General features: G+C 42.7%; 1 protein-coding gene across 10 annotated transcripts in view; it reads left to right on the top strand.

Annotated features, from left to right (window-relative positions):
* Window positions 1–1,778: 1,778 nt before the first annotated feature.
* rnf220a (ring finger protein 220a) overlaps window positions 1,779–20,197 on the top strand; it is a 170,756-nt gene continuing 152,337 nt past the window's right edge. For 9 of the 10 annotated variants that reach the window (XM_031311170.2, XM_036004908.1, XM_036004905.1 and 6 more), the window contains exon 1: window positions 15,742–16,398. In XM_031311170.2, coding sequence (XP_031167030.1) covers window positions 15,744–16,398 — 655 coding nt within the window. In that variant the 5' untranslated portion in view covers window positions 15,742–15,743. Of the gene's footprint in view, window positions 2,168–15,174; window positions 16,399–20,197 lie in introns of those variants that run through there. The other variant, XM_031311159.2, reaches the window with a different exon arrangement.

Below are 20,197 nucleotides of genomic sequence, written 5' to 3'. Positions count from 1 at the left end.
AATTTGTTTATCATAATCCATATTTGCTTCATTGTAAGAACTTATTTTACATCACAGTTTCCCCTTTCACTGCCCTGTTAGATTCAAACCATGCAAATGTATTTGTGCCACTTAGAGCACTAGTCAGTTGCTTACAGTTATTGACCCAAAGTGAGTTACCACAGAAATAAAAAGTTAAGTGTGAAGCTGAGTATTGGTCAGTTCCATATGTGACCAGCAGGGGGGTGTAGTGGAGAAGAAGACAGCTGGACAGGAGGCTTCTCTTCTCCCAGTCTCTCTCACTCTCCCTCAGTCTGACACACACATGCATACACACTTTATGCTCAAATTACATATTACAATTTCCCCTAAAAAATCTGAAATATTGCAGGTGTAATATTCCACGGCTAATAGTTGGGAGTAAAACTTATGTTTGTACCATAAATGACCTTTGCCTAGTTGTTTTCCCCATGATTAAGTCTGACAGTTTGTTACACTGGTGGTCAGATGATTTAAGACGAAAGAGTAGGTGCATACAAGGAGTTGTCAGGAAAGAGTATGTACAGTCAGGAATAATGTGTACATTTCCAGTCATTTGAATAGAGAGCAAGAATACCAAAACAAAAATTGATAACTTGATTAAAAACAATCACAGATGCCAGGGGTCATTTCAATAAAAATGATCCAAGACCGGTTGCAAAAAAAAAGGTTTAGATGAAGTTTGGGGAATTATAAAATAGCTCACGAGTATTTGGCTCGACTTTTCCCATCAAATGTAGCCTATACATGCTTCTTCGTTTGTAAATGTCTTGAAAGTTTAGGCTGATCCGTGCTTTGCCACACAGCTGCCGGTTTAGTGAACTTCCCTTGGGCTCACTAACTTCAGTCTCTAGTGCGCACTTTATAAGAGTGTCTGGTCCACCTCTTTTTGTTAAGAGGTGGACTTCATTGGCTTTATGGCAAGCAGTCTCTCCAACGAGAGAGGAGAGAGAGAGAGAGAGAGAGAGAGAGAGAGAGAGAGAGAGGGAGAAGGGGGATAATTCATTCACTTTGCGCACAAAGCGCAGTGGAAATCACCCAGGGGAACGAAACACCAGACAGAGGGGAGAGGCAGAAGGGTGGGGGTGTTGAGAAACAGTGTCCACGCATGCACACGGCCACTAGAAATCCCAAAACTAAATCCATACTCCGATTCTTTAATTTCCTCGTAATCACTCTTAATGTTGTGGAACTAGAAGAAGAAGAAAGAAATACATATTTTGGTAAAGTTGACTTTATCATGGCACACATATAGTCACTACAGATTGTATCTTGCAAAGGACTGGCACAAATGTAAGATATGAACACTGTCCGGTTCCCTGATCTCTCGCAGGAGAGGAAACTGAGATCCAGATTCTCTGAAGACGAGAAAGAAAAAAACCGCTGTTTTGGAGCAGTGTGTGGTCAATTTGATGGTCGGAGAGGAAACAGAACTCACGTTGAAATGATTAAGAAGTAATGATCATTACATTAAAGTGTATTGTTTTTATCCAAGAAAAAAAGCAGAGACGTGTTTTGTCTGTGTGTCTGCCAGTCAGTCATTGAACGAGCCGAGCGCTGCGCGGCAGCACTGCACCTCGGAGCGCTCTGGACCCTGGACACCCCCTCCCTCCCTCCCTCCCCATCCACCCCCACACTCCCAGCTCAGCCTCGCGCAGCCCAGCTCCAGCCTCACACACGTCGCTGTTGAGCACTGTGAGACCCCCACCCCCCTCCCCTTACACCACCACTGCCTGCCACAGTCTCTGCGATCCTGCGCTCCCTCACCGCCTTCACTCCTCTTTCCTCTCACTGATCGTCCCTCTCGGTGTTTCAGCGGAGGGGCTGCACGCGCAATTGCGCTATTGATACCCACTTTACACTGTGTTTAAGGAAAGTCAGCCTCTCTCTCTCTCCCCCTCGCTCTCTCTGCCCTGCTCTCTGGCTGCGCTTTGGTAACCTAACAGGGAGGTGTTAACTACTTTTGCTTCCACAAAGCGCCTCCCGTTATCTCCGGTGCTGCTGCGCAAGAGCCTGAAGGGCTTCTGCTACTGATATTGCCGCTCCGCAGAAAAGTTTTCGGTTTGTTGTGAGGATAAAAAAAAAGAAAGAAGAAGAAGCCGGAAACCGAGGAGTCGTCTGCAGAAAAAGAGGATTCTACCACGGCGAGGTGAGTAACACTGACTGTCTTTTTTGTTGTTGTTGTTGATCGGTTTGAAGCTCATACAGTTTGTGTTTCCACGCCTTTTTCGAGTTCCGCCGCTTCTTTGTGTTTTGGAAGCAGATATTGAGTCGTTTCAATAAACTTTCTCGAGGATTGTGCGCTTTGGTCGCTGTGCGCGGTGGCGTTTCCACGCGTAAAATAGAAAAATAAATAGAAAAGTCACGGCACGGTCTGTCTCCGTTTGGACACGGACTTCCACGCGTGTGCGCGCGAGTGCGTCTACGTTTATATCTGTTAATGTCTCCCTAGGTGTGTGTGTGCACGCGTGTGCGTACATATCCGAGGTTCCCAAACAAGAAAGTGGTTTCTAGAAAAAAAGAACTTGAATAGTTCAGTATAATGCGTGTGTCAGTGCCATTACGCATACATCACCTTCACCATACATTAGCACATTACAAGTAGTGCACGGCTACACACTGCAACCAATATTCAAACTCTGTACAGCTCTACTTGTGTCATTGCGTTTGATGAAGGTGGGTTATGTCCTTTCAGAATTAATGATTTAGATAATTGAATTATACTCAAACCTCCCAATACAAGAGTTAAAAATATATAACTTTATTTTTGCTGCAGAGCTCCCGAGATCTTTCCCTATCACCAGCTAGATCATCAATAATGAACGTTAGTGAGCAGGCCTGCACTGATTATATTTATTTCAAAGTTGAGTTTTAGTTCTGAAGTCAGCAGTGGTTAGTCGACTGTATCTCATGATGATGAGTACATGTGGCTACAACTGCCGTACTGTAATAATCATTCATCTTCATAATCGAAATTGCGTTTTAATCTCGGGTTTTGAACGTCTATTTTTATTCAACCAAATGTGATCGTAGCAATTAAAACCAAATTACCAAAACATTGTGAAAAAGAACAAAACTAGAGAAAAGGGAAAATCCTACCCTATAAGCGTGTGTGAATGCCAGTCCTCAAATGCGCAACAAATTATTCTCAATTTCTCTCAAAGAGAAACAGACGGCTTGAATTAAAAAAGAAAGGCGACTCGCTGCAGCATGGTCGTGCACGTGCACACACACACACACACACACACACACACACACACACACACACACACACACACAGGCCTACACACAGTTGGGAAACACCTGTTAACTAGGGAGCCACTATAATTTACATCCTCCCCCTAAATAAGCTGCGCCCAGCCGGAGGAAGTCCCGGGGGCCTCCCAGCTTCATGGCCGAGCACAGTGAGCGAAAATCGGCTTCCCCAAAGCACCAGGTCCCGTTGCTGCTGCGTCGGTAGTACCGGATACAACATTTACTTTTCATTTACATTTTCGACGTTCTACCGTGTCCCATAGGAAGAAAGGATTATACTTTAAACAGAACTTAAGGTTTTTTATTTTAATTTTTTTTAATCATTTTTGGCAAAAACTTCCACACCTTTGTTTTCTCTGTATTTTTGTGTTGTCCCTCGTCAGATTATTTATACTGTAGACATGATGAGTGCAATTTAATTCGTTTTTATTTCTTTTTTATTCAAAAAGTTAAAGTTTGTATTCGAGTGACGGGCGCAGACAATGAAAACCGTGGATGAGATTGACTTCATTTTGTTAGTTGGACTCACCACTTCTAATCTTTTATAGTCGAAGAAATATTTTACTCAATTTTGTTCCCTCCTTTATTTCTCTGCTTGTGCGCCCGCCTGGTCTTAATCACATCCATGCCGTTTAAAAAAAAAAAAAAAAAAGGAACGACCTCACTGAAGCAAACAAGTGAGCAGTCACGTATACGCGCCCGGATCAACGCGCACTGCAGCACAAAAGCCGCAACCACTCAGAACAGGGAATAATAAAATTACTAGTGTGGGAAAAATGCAGCAGACCTATTAGTAGTAATTTCCAAGTTGAAAAGTCCTCTTACTGCCAGCAATAAATAGCGCGTAAAAACACACTTTTGGAGCGAAGGTGCGCCCGGTGCGGGTCATTGAACTCACCGCACTGTGAAGATTGAATTATTGTTCCTAAAAAATCACAAATTCCGAATCCAGATCCAGTGAACCCAGCGTGATGAATCCCTTCCAAATTGATTGTATTGATTGTCCGATCAACCAGCCCTGACTTCTAACGACCCGGCCGAGCCTTTTCATTTCCCAAACCACACACATTAGCGAGCAATAATTCTCTTTTAAAAGTGGAACATTGGGCAGGAGGAGAGATGTTACAGAAACAAATATTTTCAACATGTTAAATCGCATCATATAAAGTGAATAGAATAGCCTACATGATGGTTTGTTTCCGGTGCGGTGGGCAGTTTTAGTTTAGCAAATTTCTTATTGACACAATTTGCTGATAAAGAAAAGTGAGCATTTGTAATTATCGACAGGCTATAATGAGACAGGTCATTTCTCCGTTAAAGGCCATTCCTCTTCCTATATATTATAGATATAGCCTACCTCTACATGCATTCACCGGATCAGTCATTTTGATGATTGATGTAATGCAGAGTAGACCTTTATATATTTCTCCAGTTCATGTTTACGCATGAACTGCAGTTTTATAAAACCTCCAAATCTCAGTTTAATTCTTATGTTTTAAATGACATATTAATGAGACATTCAGAGCGATTTGGCAGATTGGTTTCTGTTCCATTGCTTTGTATTAAGGGTAAAAGGTAGGCTATTTAAACAATCAGTGCATCAGAAGATGTTTCTGTAAACGATCATTTAAATAGGCCGGTGTTTATTATTAATTAAGAGAAATTAAAGCTGCATTTTTTTTTCACACGCACATGATTGTATCTTTAGCCTATTTAAACGTCTTCTGTGATCTGGCTGTCATCTAGAGTGACGTTTACAGTGCCTGCATCATTTTTTAAAAATTATTTTCCGCTTCAGTTTTGAGATCAGTGATTTACAGGCCTGCCGCTTATTTCACCTTCACATTAAAACGCGCTACGAAAGCCTGATATTTTTATTGATATGTTTCTAATGGAAGTTGGATTTTGATTGTAACTTTTGGGTGTTTTTGAAATTGTAAGTTTTCATGCGCGTTCCAGTCTGTTTGCTAGGCCTATTAACTCAGAGACTTTGTCTCGGAGCCTTGGGATTACACCGATATAAATCACATGTAAGGATGCATTATGTTCAGGCCAAAATATGAATTTAATTATTTTTGAATGAAACAACACAAAACGGGCCTTTTATGAGGAATTCTGCATATATTGCTTTCTCAACCAAATTCAACGTGATAGCCTCGATATTTAATTGAAAGTCTCAGCACATCTGTGTTTTTCTTACTTATTCATTTAGGCCTCATCTCCTCCTCTGTGTCTCCCTCCGCCCTTCCCAAAGGAATAGTCCGTATAGGCGCAAAGAAGAGAACAAAAAGTGTCGAGGTTGGAGGAAAAGTAGCAAAAGATGATTTATTTGTCAGCGTTTTCGATGCCCCACACACACACACACACACACACACACACACACACACACACACACTCTCTCTCTCTCTCTCTCTCTCACAGCAGTCAGCTGTTATTGCTCGCCATTGATCTCTCGTGCTCCCCTCCTTTGCGCAGCGAGAAGTGAACTAAAATTAATGTCCATTTCACACCTCTCTGCTGGCTCGATGGCCGCAGGGAGAGAAGTTTATTTTAATTTGGCTCAGAAGAAGCGCCACGTCCGAGACAAAAAAAAAAAAAAAAGAAGAAAGAAAGAAATCTTCCCACCTGCTTAATTATAATGAAACCAGTTAACTCTCACTTTTATCGCGAATTAGGTAATCATTAAACAAATGGGGAGCAGCTTCAAAATCATATTCATCAGATGAGGAAGGTTTTTTTTCTTTTAGAGAATTAAAAGAAATATTTTTTTTTTTATGTGAGATTGGATTTTTGCTGCTCACCAAGTTTATTCATCGCCACCTCTCTCAGACAGAAAGAAAGAAAGAAAGAAAGAAAGAAGCGGATGTAAAGTCTCACCTCCTCCCACCTGTTCTGCCTCTCCTGTAGCTATTTATTTTTCTCTCTCCGTCTGAACATATATATTCTCATCCACTTCTCATATTTGGGAATATTAATGCGTCACGACGCGCGCATCAACCCCCCACCCCCCCGCCCCACCCCCACCCCTCCTCCCTTTCTCTCTCCCATAACATGACACTGATAGTAAATTAACCGTGGATCGCTCAGTCGCGACTAGTTTGATGACCCCCCTCGGTCTATTAAGTCCTATCAATATGCACTAATTCCTCGTTCTTTATTAAACGCAGAACTCCTCCACTTCTTCGCCCCATACCTCCTCCCCCCCCCCACCCCCTTTTTTTCTCCGTCTCCTCTCCCCCTCCCCTGTGTGTGTTTTTATTATTTTGTTGTGCTAATAAACCCTACATAGGAGAGCTAATTTGACATGCAGACGGTAATTGAAATGAACGCGTCGCCGGTAAATAACAAGTGTTTGAACACGCAGACCGGAGAGCGGGCCCCCTCGGAGAGAAAACGGCGCCCTGCGCGGTCTGCATTTTAAAACTTGGTGTTATTGTTGTCTCGTTATCGCTGTTATAATCACCGTCATTAAGTGCCAACGGCCGGATGCAGTCATTTCACGGATGGATATTGTAGGGCTGTCTCGCTTATCAAACTAACCACATGTTTTTTTTGTTTGTTTGTTTGTCTGTTTTCCTTCACTGGAAATTGCAGCCTGTCCGCAACGCAGAGTGCGTTTTGGGGCGACTCTGATTGATGTGTCCAATATTCCGTGTTAGAACTTGGATCAAAAGTTTTTATTTTCACATTTTTCACACACCGTTTATTTCATGTCTAATATTTATAGTGCATTATTCTCATTATCTATTGCATATTTCTAGAAAAATATACATTTTGAGCTGTTCATTTTTATTGTTTCATCAATGAAAGTCATTTAAATGTGAATAAGTGAGATTTCTCCATGTTTTACCGACTATAGAAGCAGTGTTAAATCATATGAAGCATCCTATTCTCTTGACATATTTTAGAAAATATATGGAAATGCAAAATAAAAATGCTTGGCTTTGATATTAAAGAGGTGATTATTTCTAATAAACAGAGCAAAGTAGAATCCTCTCCCTGGAAATACGCGCGCAGAGCCAATTATTCCTTTTATTGATGACAGGAAAGGGGAGTAGCTCATGTCCAGTCATTTTCTATTGGAAGGAAATCACTCCATGCAGGGGATGTAGCACTGTGTTTAATGGTTTGATTGCATTGGAGAAGGCAGCCACTGGTAATGCCGTTATAGGGGGAAATATCACTTGGAGACGCTATCGGCAACAAGAGAAAGTCAAAGAATTAGCCTAATGGGGGGGAGAGGAGTTGTGTCGGATGTCAGATACTTTCTATTCTCCATATTGCTTCTCTCTGTGTCTATCCCCCTCCACCCCCACCTTTGCCCCCCCACCGCCACATCATATCTCTCTCAGGTTTCCCCCCCATTCGTCAATTACACAGTGAGCCAGATCACAAGCCTCCCTGCTTGGAAAATAAGCTAATATTCACCCCCTCCCTCTCACACCACCCCAGAAGACACTGTGGGTGCATTTGCGTCCATCGATTGCAGACAGGCAGTATTTGTGTAGCCTACTTATCATTTTTCTCCGTGCAGCCAGTCGGGCATCCAGGCAGGAGACTGATACAGGAGGCCTGATGTAACCAACCGACGCATAAATACACACACACACACACACACACACACACACACACACACACACACACACACACGCATACCTGCAGGAACACACAACACTATGCATCTGCATGACCACACACGAGCAGTTTGATATTCATATTGCATGCTTGGCAGCCTTTTGATAAGTTAAAACAAATGTTTGGCCGTTGGTTGAGCATCCTCCCAAATCCCCTTCAGCCGTAAGGTCTGCTGCTCTGTAACTCTGACCTTTGGCCTCCATGCAGAGCAGAGCACACCGCTTCCCGGCAGGCATCAAAGACGTTTCCCATTGTTCTTATTATCATTATTAACTCTACAATAAAAGGTTATTACTGTGGAATTTGTGAGTGAAAACAGTGTACCTGGCAACAGTTTTTCCTTGTTAAACTTGAGCTAATTGGCTTGCACTTGTATGCCGCCTGTAGTACAAACCGGCCAGCCAGCCAGCCGCCTGTCTGCCTGCCAGCCAGCTAGATTAGTGGCTGATGTTGTACACGCTGGCACAGCACAGCAATAAAGAGTCATAGCAGGGCGGCTGGTGCCACACACACACACACACACACACACACACACACACACACACACACACACACACACACACACACACACACTGTCACACTCCTACAGGACAGCAATCTCTGTCACCTGTCGGTCAGTAGAGGGACAGTGGTGTCATCTGTCAGGGTTGTAAGCTTTTTGTGAGTGTGTGCCTCGTCTCTGAATAGCCAAAAGTTATTATACATATGTCTTCAATAGAAATGGATGAATAAGAGGCATAAGAGCAGATTGTCAGCTCTTGAGTGAACGTCTTCTCTGGCTTCTGGTAAGCTCAGTGTTGCAGCACCAGGCATCCATATCAGTTGCAACAAAAATCAAGCACATGAAAATGTTTTATTTGAAGTAGGGTGGATATTGTTGTCCTCTGTTTGATATTAAGCAAAGTAAAGTAATTCAGACTGCTTTCTGTAAATATTAATTCTTATATTTTCGACTCTTTTGATCAGATAAATTGCTCAAAATGCTCTCAATTTACAAAGAAAAGCACAATTCTGTACGTGGCCTTGTTCACAGGCCGATACTGCTGCACCTGATAGCAGCCTGACATATCAAGAAAGTCTATTTAACCTTATTTCAGGGAAACAAAAAAGGGAAAAAGTAGAGACTGGGATTTGGTTTACCAATGATCCAAAATACACTTTGTAGATGGTAATCTATGAGCAATGGAATGGTGTGCTTTTCCCATTTTGCCTCGTCTGTACCAGGAATTAGCTGGCCCCGCTGAACTGGGCCTCGCTGGTGCTGCCATGAATAGAAATCCCTGCCACAGGTCAAGGCCGACTTCCAGAATGATTTTTGTCTGCCGGCCATGACTCTGTCTCTGAAATTACAAAGGCTTATTTGAGACGTACATCATCTTGCTTTTTCTGCTGGAGTATTGCATGAATGTCACAGGGCGAGTCTGGGAAAGAAAGATGTCCCTCTTTAATTAATTCATTAATTGAAGTATATTAAGTTACCCATTCTACAAAATATATTTGTTGTTAGTTTGACTGCTGCACAAAGCTTGCATGTTCACTTGCACAAGCTTGTCCAATCCTTATTGATTTTGTTGCTGAATATTGCCCAAGTGCCATTATCCACCTCAGGATGATGTGTGTGTCTGTATGTTATCAAATCTTACTGTAATATGTTTCACTGCGGATGCATATATATCCTGTTAACTGCAGCAGCTGTTGACTGAAGCAAATAACCTGGTTACAGATTTCATATCACAGAGAGGAGAAAGAAAAGAAGAGAGAAACATGAGAGCGGTTATTCGAAAGACATTTGGAAACAAAATTAGGATTTTGCAGCTGAAAGGAAAGACAAGGACGAATAATATGAGAGAAAGAGAGAGAGAGAGAGATAAATGGGTGTGATTCTTATTCACAAGGACATTTGAGCTTTGCCTCACGGCCAGACATGAATGAGTAGATTTCAATAGTATCGACTGTTGCTTTGGACATCAGCAAACACACATGCAGAGATACACACACACCTACTGACGCACAAGCACCACAGTCTGTCTGGAATACAGAGTGGACCTGTGTGCAGGGCAGCTCACGCTTTTCATGCTAAAAGACACACACACACACACACACACACTGCAAAGACAAGCAGTTTACTTTCTATTTTTCTCTCTATGTGTCATGACAGCAAATATTTAATATGTGACAGCAGCGTTTTAAATAGTGTTTGGAAAATATAGTATGCAATATAATAATATATATATATATATATATATATATATATATATATATATATAAATATAAACATTTTTTTGTGTGTTTTCATTCATTTTTAAATTGTTTCAACCTCAAAATATGGCACTTGTATAGTATATATTGCTCTGTTGTGTTGCTCTGATGTGGGGTCGGGTGAAGAACAACGAGAGAGAAGTATAGAGTGCAAGCATGGCAGAGGCTGAGGGTAAACTTTAGAGGCTGTAAATTTGAACTGGAGTTTCAGGGCTTTTGACATGAGCATAGTGTTCTAGGGAGAGTTTCTCTTTTGCCTTTCATAATTTAAATTGCTCCTCATTAAATACCAAAATCAACTATGGAAGCATGCATTTACATGATTGTTCATGCACTAAGGGCAATTTAGTTCTATGGTGCATCAAGTTATAAAATGCTGCACAGTGTGTTTTCCAAAGTGTTTTATTCATCAAAGTCTCTAAATTGTCCATACCTGATGTGTGGGTGTGGGTGATTGTGTGTGTGTGTGTGTGTGTGTGTGTGTGTGTGTCCACCAGAGAGAATGTGAGAGTGGCATAACATGTATAAAATGTTAGAGTGGCACTTTCACGCTTGTCAACAATATCTAAATATACCCACAGACCGGGAAGTGAGTGTTTGCACGCACGCACACACACACACACACACACACACACACACACACACAGACAGGCCTGCGGTTTTTACTTTTCTCTTTTAAAAAAAGAAAAAAAAATCAACTTTAGCTGCTTTATTTCCCGACAGTTTCAGCACACTCACACACACACACACACACACACACACACACACACACGCATGCACGCACGCACACACGCACGCACACACACACGCAGACAGCCACACGTAGACATACCAGTCACAGTCGACAAGACATTTTTATAACAAAAATTGGATTCCTCTTCGTTCCTCTCCAAAACTAGGCAGACACACTGGAAAACTCGATCTGACAAGTTTCAGCGGCGTGTTGGAACAGCAAAAGCGTTGGTAACACACTCAAAGCAACCATTCAAGAAAAATATTTATTCCGACCAGTCAACAAAAAGGAAGGCTTCAATAAGATGAGTGCTCTTTGTCACCAGTGTAGTTATTTGGATCCCATTTTCCCTTTTTCTTTTCTGATCCTGACACTCACAACTGTTTATGTTTCTGTCCTTCAAAGAAGGGATCCAGTGTACCGTGGAAGACTAAGACAGTGACAATGATAAAACATTTTCTTACTTATCGTTGGAGGCCTAAAGTGATATTTTGTATCCATAATGCCACCATCAAAACGTCTTCAATCCCTGAAATTCTGTCTCTAAACCCCCTAACAAACAAATAACTTCCTATCATTACTCTTAAAGAACAACAATAATGTTTATGAGCACATTTACAATTTTTTTTACATTGAATATGTGACTTCTCCTGCAGCCCCCTGTCTCAGAAGCTTACATTTCCCCCTCAGAATGATGTTAAAGCACATTGTTGTTGACACTGCAATTTGATATATTTTGATGACATTGTCACTTAAAGTGCAGATTTGACGTGAAAAGACCTGCTCGCTGTTTGTATTTAATATCGCGCCGACAGCTGTATCATTCTTGCACACTGTAATCAAATTATGACAACGTGGTAAATGTTCCCCTGTGACATTTTCTATTATAAAATGCATATACTCGGTGTCAAAACAACGCGTGGGTGGTATCCCTCAGTGGCAAATGGGATTGTAAGTGGCACCGACTGACATTATACATGTGTGCGCTAGATGTAATTGCACTTGTATATTGATGATATGCATAGGTGCGTGTCATCTGGAATTATGATTGTTGTTTTAAAGATAAGGTGGAAAAAAACATCACTGACTTTAAGAGGCTTTATGACAATGGTTTTAAAATGTGAAAGCATCAATACAAAAGCAAATACAAACGTTAAATGTAGAGAGACAGTTGAAGGGCTCTCCGGTATCAGTTTCTAGAGGCCTCATCACATACGTGTGTGTGTGTGTGTGTGTGTGTGTGTGTGTGTGTGTGTGTGTGTGTGTCTGTGTGTGTATGTGCGTGTGTGTTCACATATGTGCACACAAGGCCAGAAGGCAGCCAGCTTGTGTCAATCACCCAGGGAAATGAGATTTGTACCCTTTGCTCTGACATCACACCCTGTTCTCTACTCTCGTTTCCTCGTTTCCTTTCTTTATATCCTCTCCTCTCTTGTTTCCTCTCGTCATCTTCTCCTCTACCATCCTATTCCCTCCTCTTCTCCTCTCGTTTCCTCTATACTCGCTTTCCTCGCTTTGTTTCTTCTCCTCTCCTGTTGTGGCCTGTAAGGGAATATCCAGTGTCCTCTTATTGGATTGGCTGCTTCACGTTGGCGGCCCTTCACTCGCCGCCCCTCGGCCTGCTGGGTAATGATAATAAAATTGAAATATCCCGGTACTTAACAGTGTATTACCTCGCTATCAACACCTCAGACACACTCCTACTTTAGAGGTTATACAGGAGAAAGCGTGATCTGATATACAGTGTGAACAGCGAGAGGACATCGGCCGAGAAAGTAAGGCGGGAGTAAACTGAACAGAGAAAACTATGGGAGGGGGGGGAGGGAGAAAGACACGAGTTTTGTCATGGCTACATTTTCAAGGTGCTATTTCCAGGATGGATTGCGGTAGGTAGGGAGGAGAGGGTAAAAAGAGGAGGTGGTGGAGTAGGAGGAAGAGAGGCGTGTAATGTGACTCTGTGGCATCTGTCCAGACCAGAGGCATGTTAGCGTAAGCAGCTCTCAACACTCCACAGTAGTCTACTGTACATTTGCGGTAATGTAAAACATCTCACATCTCCCCATCTCTCTCTGTCTCTGGGCCCTCTCCTCTCTCCTCTCCCTTTGGCAGTTGGGATTGTGTGTGTGGGAGGTGGGGGAGCGTGCCAAAGCCGAGATCAGGTTTGGAAATTGATTTGAATGAGTGTTGTGGACAGCTGATAGCTATAAAAGATTTTCTCCTTTCGTTTCCCAGGGAGTTTCTCCTTTGATGTTGGCTGGTAGTCAACGCAGCTTTGAAGCTCGTCTAGAGCGGCCCGAGCCGCTACTTGATACTGTGTTTGTTGTGTGTTTATGTATGTGTGCACATGACTTCGTGTTTGACCTTTTCGTGTCACATTGGTTTTGAATTGTTTGATCGCGACGATGACTTTTTATGATAAAACTACCGTTTTTTTCATAGTACAAAATGACATTTAATTTTATCTGATTTTATAAAATGAGCTAAAATTACTCATGATAACCTATTTGCATGTAAACTGATCTGATTTTTTTTTTTTATCCAGAACGATGCACAAAATCAGACAATCGCTTATGTACGACAAGCACATCTTACTACCTACTCTAAATCTTTAACATATTGGACAATTAACGTGCCAGCCGCCTTCAAATTGCCCTTTGGGGATAAAAGTCTCTGAAATGTTATTTTGTCGTTTCATCGGCTGCCTCTCTGCCTTCCTTCGACCGGCCAATTGCACGCTCCAATCTAATCCCCGGGAGGGAAAATTCTAGTCAGTTGCCACGGATGCCAAGGAGGGTCGTGAGGTCAAGTACGGCTAATTTATTCACTCAGTCAGATTTCCTCTGGCTCGCGGATGGCAGATGGAGAGGTCTGATATGATATCACCCATCTGAATCACCCGAGGGAGAAGAGAGCAGGAGCGACGGGGGAGGGAGGGAGAGATGGAGGGATGAGAGGAGAAGAGATTGACAGGAGAGATGTAAAAAGAAAGGGAGGACAGATAGTATAAATTGGGGAATTAAAAGTGGTTAGATAGAGAGATAGGAGAGAGGGGAGCATAGCCTGCAAGTGTGTGGCGTGTGTTCACCCCACCGAGTCGGGTGTCAAGCTGAACATTGAGCCACATAGCTTCTTATCAGATGTGTGTGGGTGAAATGTGTGTACGTGCGTGTGTGTCCTCATCTTAAGACAAGTGGTTCTGGTCCAATAAGATCCTGGGAGATGGTAGGACTAAGCGGCTTAGACAAAGATCTGAGATGAAGGAGGGAGGGAGGAGAGATAGCGCTAGGGTGATGAGAGGAGGAGATGAGGAAGGAGAGAAGGGGAAGAGGCAGAGGAGATGGACAGATTAGGAGGATGGAGGACAAGGAGGGGACATTTGGAAAGAGATGAGACGTGGAGGGCTGTGGAGATCGGAATGGAAAGATGTGATGTGGAAACAGTTTAGAGAAGTTTTTTTAAAGAGCGGGAGGAAAAGGGGAGGGGAGGGGGGAGTGGGAGAAGTTTGGGTTTGAAATAGTTCTTGGCTTTTTGTCAAAGGGCAGGGATTTACAGGATTTGATCAACAGTGTCAATTTGAGGACACTTTTCCCCAAGAGATTCTGAATTTGTGGCTTCAACAACAGTGTCTGCTTAAGAACACTCTGTCCCCAAAGGTTTTGACTTCAAGCCTTGGCTTCCAGACGCTCCTTTATTAAAAAAATTCCACTCAGCTCCCAGCCTTTCCACTACATACAGATTGAGGTCATGACATTGATCTTTGTCAGTTGAAAAAGCAGCACACCTTTTGTCTCAGAAAAGTACCTATCATTAAGAAAAGACGAGGAGGTCTAAGATAATGGTAGTAGGTGTGCAGAGGGATTTGAATTTGTATTATGGTTTTTAAATATCTTATTTTAAGCATTTTTGTCGGCACAGGTACGAAATTTTCAGGGCTGTCCAAAACAGCAGAAACCTCAAGGAATCTGTGAAGGGAAAATCTGTCAAAGGGCAGGTCTTATCTAACCACAAAAAAAAAAAGAAAAATGTTTAAGAAGGTAATTATCTCTACCCATCGCATTTTGAATGCCAGGGGAGAGCTCAGTTGAGAAGTCACACTGTACAGTTTGGTTAACTTGGCAGAACAGGTGAGACAGCTGTTCTAGTGACACCACATTCTTCAGGGTAATATTCTATTATTTGCGATTGGTGATATTGAACTACCCGGAAATCCTAATCAACACTGTAACACACTGAAAGTGAATCAAAGCTAATGCTCGTGTTTTGTGTTCTCTCAGTTTGGCGACCACATGAAGATGAGGAATCAGCTTTGATGACCTACGGATGTCCACCACCAACACCGGACCATTCGGCTTCGGCAACACATCCAACAAACTCTCCAGGTGGGAGGCTTCTACTGCTTATTACCCAGGAGGAAAAACTTAGTCTTTACCATTTATTGTATTAGTCATCAGGACTGAAGTCGTCCAAACTGTAAAGTCTGTGAAGGACTGAATATACCCAACGGCACTTACCTGGCACGGAATGATCTGGACAGAACTGAGCTCAAGTGAATATAGCTGGAGACAGATTAACTCACTCACTCTCCATTGAAGAGACATGAACTGAAATTAAGCTAACCTGAAGTGACGTTGGCTGATTTCTCGACTCATTTTTTTTTTACAATTTTGTTTTTACAAACGGCTCTTTTCTGAGCCCCTTCCTTCAAAATCCAAATCCCTTTAGTCTCCAACCTAGGTTCCCTCACTTCCTCAGACCCTTTCCGGACATTGTCTCAAATTTTATTGAGGAGGAATTGTCTCCTCCTCCCCCTAAAATCCTTACGGCCTCTTTCTTCCGTCCAGACATGGATCTTCACAGGGCAGCCTTCAAGATGGAGAGCTCCTCCTACCTGCCCAATCCCCTGGCCTCCCCGGCCCTCATGGTCCTGGCCTCCACTGCTGAAGCCTCTCGCGATGCCTCAATTCCCTGCCAGCAGCCACGTCCATTTGGCGTCCCTGTTTCTGTTGAGAAAGACGTCCATTTGCCATTTAACAATGGTTCTTACACCTTTGCATCAATGTATCACCGCCAAGGCGCGGTCCCACCAGGATTCCCAAACAGGGATTTTCCTCCATCCCTTCTCCACCTCCATCATCAGTTTGCCCCACCTAACCTGGACTGCTCGCCAATCAGCATGCTGAATCACAGCGGTGTCGGCGCCTTCAGGCCCTTCGCCTCCCCTCCGGAAGATCGTGACGGAGTGCCAGGCGGGTATCAGTCTGCTTTCACCCCAGCCAAGCGCCTCAAAGGCTGCCTGGATGCAGATGCTTCACCCCACCTGCGCTACTCTGATGCAGAGGGGAAAGAGTACGACTTTGGCGGTTCCCAGATCCCTCCCGGAGGTTCGCCCAGCAGCGCCTTGAAAGCAGTAGAGGACAGTGGGAAAAAGATCTTCGCTGTGTCAGGCCTCCTGTCTGATCGAGAGACTTCCTCTAGCCCAGAGGACCGCATTGAGCGCTGTAAGTAACCTTTCATAGCTGTTCTACATTGTACTGAAGGAAACTAGAATTACATTGAACGGCACATACAGATGGGTGACAAATGATAGGAAAAACATGAAAACATTACAGGACAGGGCACAAGGGCCCACTGAATGATTTGATGAGTATAACAACGATGTGAATCATATGCAATGGTCTCTGAATTCGCCAGTTCTCAACCCAATTAAACACCTATGGGAGATTTTGGAGCAACATGTTAGACAGTGCTCTCTACCACTTTTATCCAAAGACAAATGAGAGACTATCCTTTGGATGAATGGTTTTCATCCCTCCGGTAGAGTTCAGAGAATTGGAGAATTTATGAAGGAGCGTGAGGCTTTTCTCCAGGCTCGTAGTTAATAAGACACTTCATGTTGGGTTTTTCTTACATACATATTTATCACCCATCTGTATTGCAGGAAATCTTGCAATGTATATTCATTAAAACAAATTATTGGTACTTGCATAATGTGCTCACATAACAATACATTTACACAACACTCAAACTACAAAGACTTACACGTTATTGTTGTGAAAGTCTCCTCCAGTGCAAACACAAATCAGCACCAATATGCTCTTGTAATGATACAAAATGATATGTTGTATTACTGTGTGGTATGATGAAGGGTCGCACAGCATACATTTTCCATTACGCGCATTCTTTTAGCTTATTACAAATAGTTGCATTGATGTATGGTCTACAATACACAATCTCACACTTCCAATGCTCATCCCACAATTTATTGAAACTGTCATAACAACTTAAACCGCCATATTCCAGGATTATTCTACAGACAATTGTAATAATTAAACCTGCGAACAAGACACATGCCCAAACCTATACAGCAAGACACACAAACCCAAACACACACACACACACACACACACACACACACACACACACACACACACACACACACACACACACACATACACACACACACACACACACAGACAAATTTAATTCTGACTCTCAAATTAAAACAAAAGTACAACTTGCTGCAATTTATGAAATAATGCAAATTATTGCACACTAGCATCACACACACCAATAAACAATCCCATCTATGTTCTCTTGTCATCATCTCTCCTGGCTCTCTCTATCCGTGTTTCACAAGCCCACAAGCTCCACTGGTCACATTAGCATTCACCAGTGGAAGGATGCCATTTGGCCCTCACGCACTGGGAATCTGATTAGTGTGTGTGTGTGTGTGTGTGTGTGTGTGTGTGTGTGTGTGTGTGCGTGCGTGCATGCATGTGTGCATGTGTGTGTGAGTGACTGGTTCAGAGACCGGCCATGCTCTTTGCCATCAGGATTCATCATAGCTCCACGCTGGCAGCACTGTTGCCAAAAGATTTACCCACATACCCAAAACCTTGGCAGGCCATGTGTGTGAGTTTAATAGATGGGAGGTGGGAAAGGGGGTTGTAAGGCCTCCAAGCACAAACACCCTTCCAGACACACAAACATCTTTCAGCATGAGCACCGACATCTCCTACACATGTCAACAAGCTGCATCGGATCTCAGTGACAAATTAGGAGGCTGACAGAGGTGTGCCTGTATAATTTAACAAAAAAAGAAAGTCCTTGTTTTCTTCATTCTGTCTCTCCTTTCTTAAATTCACTTCATCTCTCCTTTGTTTTTACTTCGATATTCCTTCTTTCATTCCTCCTCCACCTCTTGTGGAAAGAGGAGAGCCTGTGTGTGTGTGTGTGTGTGTGTGTGTGTGTGTGTGTGTGTGTGTGATGCATCCTTGATGGAACACATGAGAGACAGAGGCGACGACCTGAGACTGATCCGATAAAAAGACCACCGCAGGAGAGACAGAGAGGGTGAGAAAGAGAGGGATGAAGTAAGGAACGGAGAGAAGGAAATTGGGAAAATGACACCCGGTGGCTGGCTGGGGAGGAATGAGAAGGAGGAGAAAGATATCAAAGAAGCACATAAAAGTGAGACAGTGAAAGGGACAAGAAAAGGAGAGAGAAGAAAGAAATGACAACTCTGCTATGGAATTGGATCTCATTGTCGTATCATTAGACTGCTGATTTGAAACCTTTTTCACATGCGTTTGAAAAACACATTTTCTGTTGGTGGCGGCTTTGAGCAAAAGCTACTACAGTACTGGCAAAGTGCCTTGCTTCAAGTGAACTGTAGTTGTGCCATGTTATCGCCACAGATTTGTGAGCATTAAGACTGAGGCCAGGAAATGGGTACAGGGCTCCTGTGCTGTCTTTCGGAACGGCTGAATCTGTATCTAATCAGGTTAAATCTTGGCACAAGTAGCCTCTACCTCTACCATAGGCTTCTAATGCAATTGCATGTGCAGAGGCACTGCTTACAGCAAAGAATTATGGGTTCTCCTTCACTGGTTTTGGCTATCCAGTGGAGGCGTAAAGAACAAACAACACTTTGGTACAATCCCATGAGAACAGTGCTCTTGCTGCTTCACACACACATTAGCTAACTAGCAGCATTCGCGCTGCTTCACACATACCTCGGAAATCTCGCAGTGAAAAGAGGTTTATAATGCCAGGGATCATACATTGTCATGCAGAAATTCTGGTACAAAAGATTGAATGTTATTGGCAGGAGTTTGAAAATATATATGATGGCGAACAAATAATTAAAAGTACTAGATTAAGTTTAATTGGTTTTAAAAACTTTAACTGTTAATATCTTATGCATATCGTAAGTATGCTGTATGTTTTATTGGCTACATGGTTCTAACTCACAAGGGTACATCCAGTGCAAGCATGACTTTGTAGACTCAGGTCTGGCTTATGGACTTTGAATCCATTTGTGCCATTAAATCTGTATCTTATCAGTGTTGATATTGTTGACATGGATACAATTTATAGCATTAAGATGCTAATATGTCTCTATTAAATGAATTACTGTACAGTGACTCTGATTATAGTGTTCCATGTTGACAGCAAACATACCATTTAGCTTAGCTTAGTCCCCCATTCTTAAACACCCTGAAAATCTCATTTTGTACAAGTATGTTACTGTCCAACCCATTCTCACTCCTAACTCGTCAAATACAGCAGCTTGGTCAGTGGCCCTCAGCCTCTGATACGACGCACAACTTGCACAAGGCGTCTGTATGAGATGCACCGGGGGTTTCAACAACTCGATCGCAGCACTGTGAGATGACAGTAAAATGGGCGAAAGTCTGCATAGGGAGGAGGTCATGGTGGATATATCGGTCAAACAAACGCAGGACTTTGACCCAGGAGACAGCTGTTTGTGTCCTGTGTGAAACCAAAACACAACGTTCACTTAGTTTAACTTAAGTTATGTACGTAACCTACATATGTTAAGTTACCTATGTAACATACTTAACTAAGGTCACGTGCGTGAGTTACATACGTAACATACTTTACTTATGTCACGTACATAAGTTATGTCACAAACACATTTATTTTAACCCAAACCATGATCTTTCCCTAAACCTATAACCAAGTAAATTTGTTGCCTAAAACTACCCAAACCCTACACGTTGAAAGAAATGATGCCAACGGGGTACCCAGAGTGTTAAAAACGTGACACCAAAAGGTCCTGACCAAGTGGCTGTATGTCGTGGCGAGTTGGGAGAATGTGTTGTACTGTCTGGGCTACATGTCACATGTTTGTTTATGATTGTCTATGCACCGACTGCAGATACATTGCAGTTGTATCAATTCTTTTAAGTCATCTCCCATAACTTCTGGAGTTTTGACAAAATAATCTTAACTCAAGGTCCTCTCACTACCTTTTATCTGGAGCTTTCAAAT

This window comes from Sander lucioperca, chromosome 9, assembly GCF_008315115.2.
Source record: "Sander lucioperca isolate FBNREF2018 chromosome 9, SLUC_FBN_1.2, whole genome shotgun sequence".
In the NCBI taxonomy this organism is placed as follows: Eukaryota; Metazoa; Chordata; class Actinopteri; order Perciformes; family Percidae; genus Sander; species Sander lucioperca.
The sequence above is the reverse complement of the archived record's forward strand: the minus strand, read 5'-3'. Positions and strand labels throughout refer to the sequence as shown.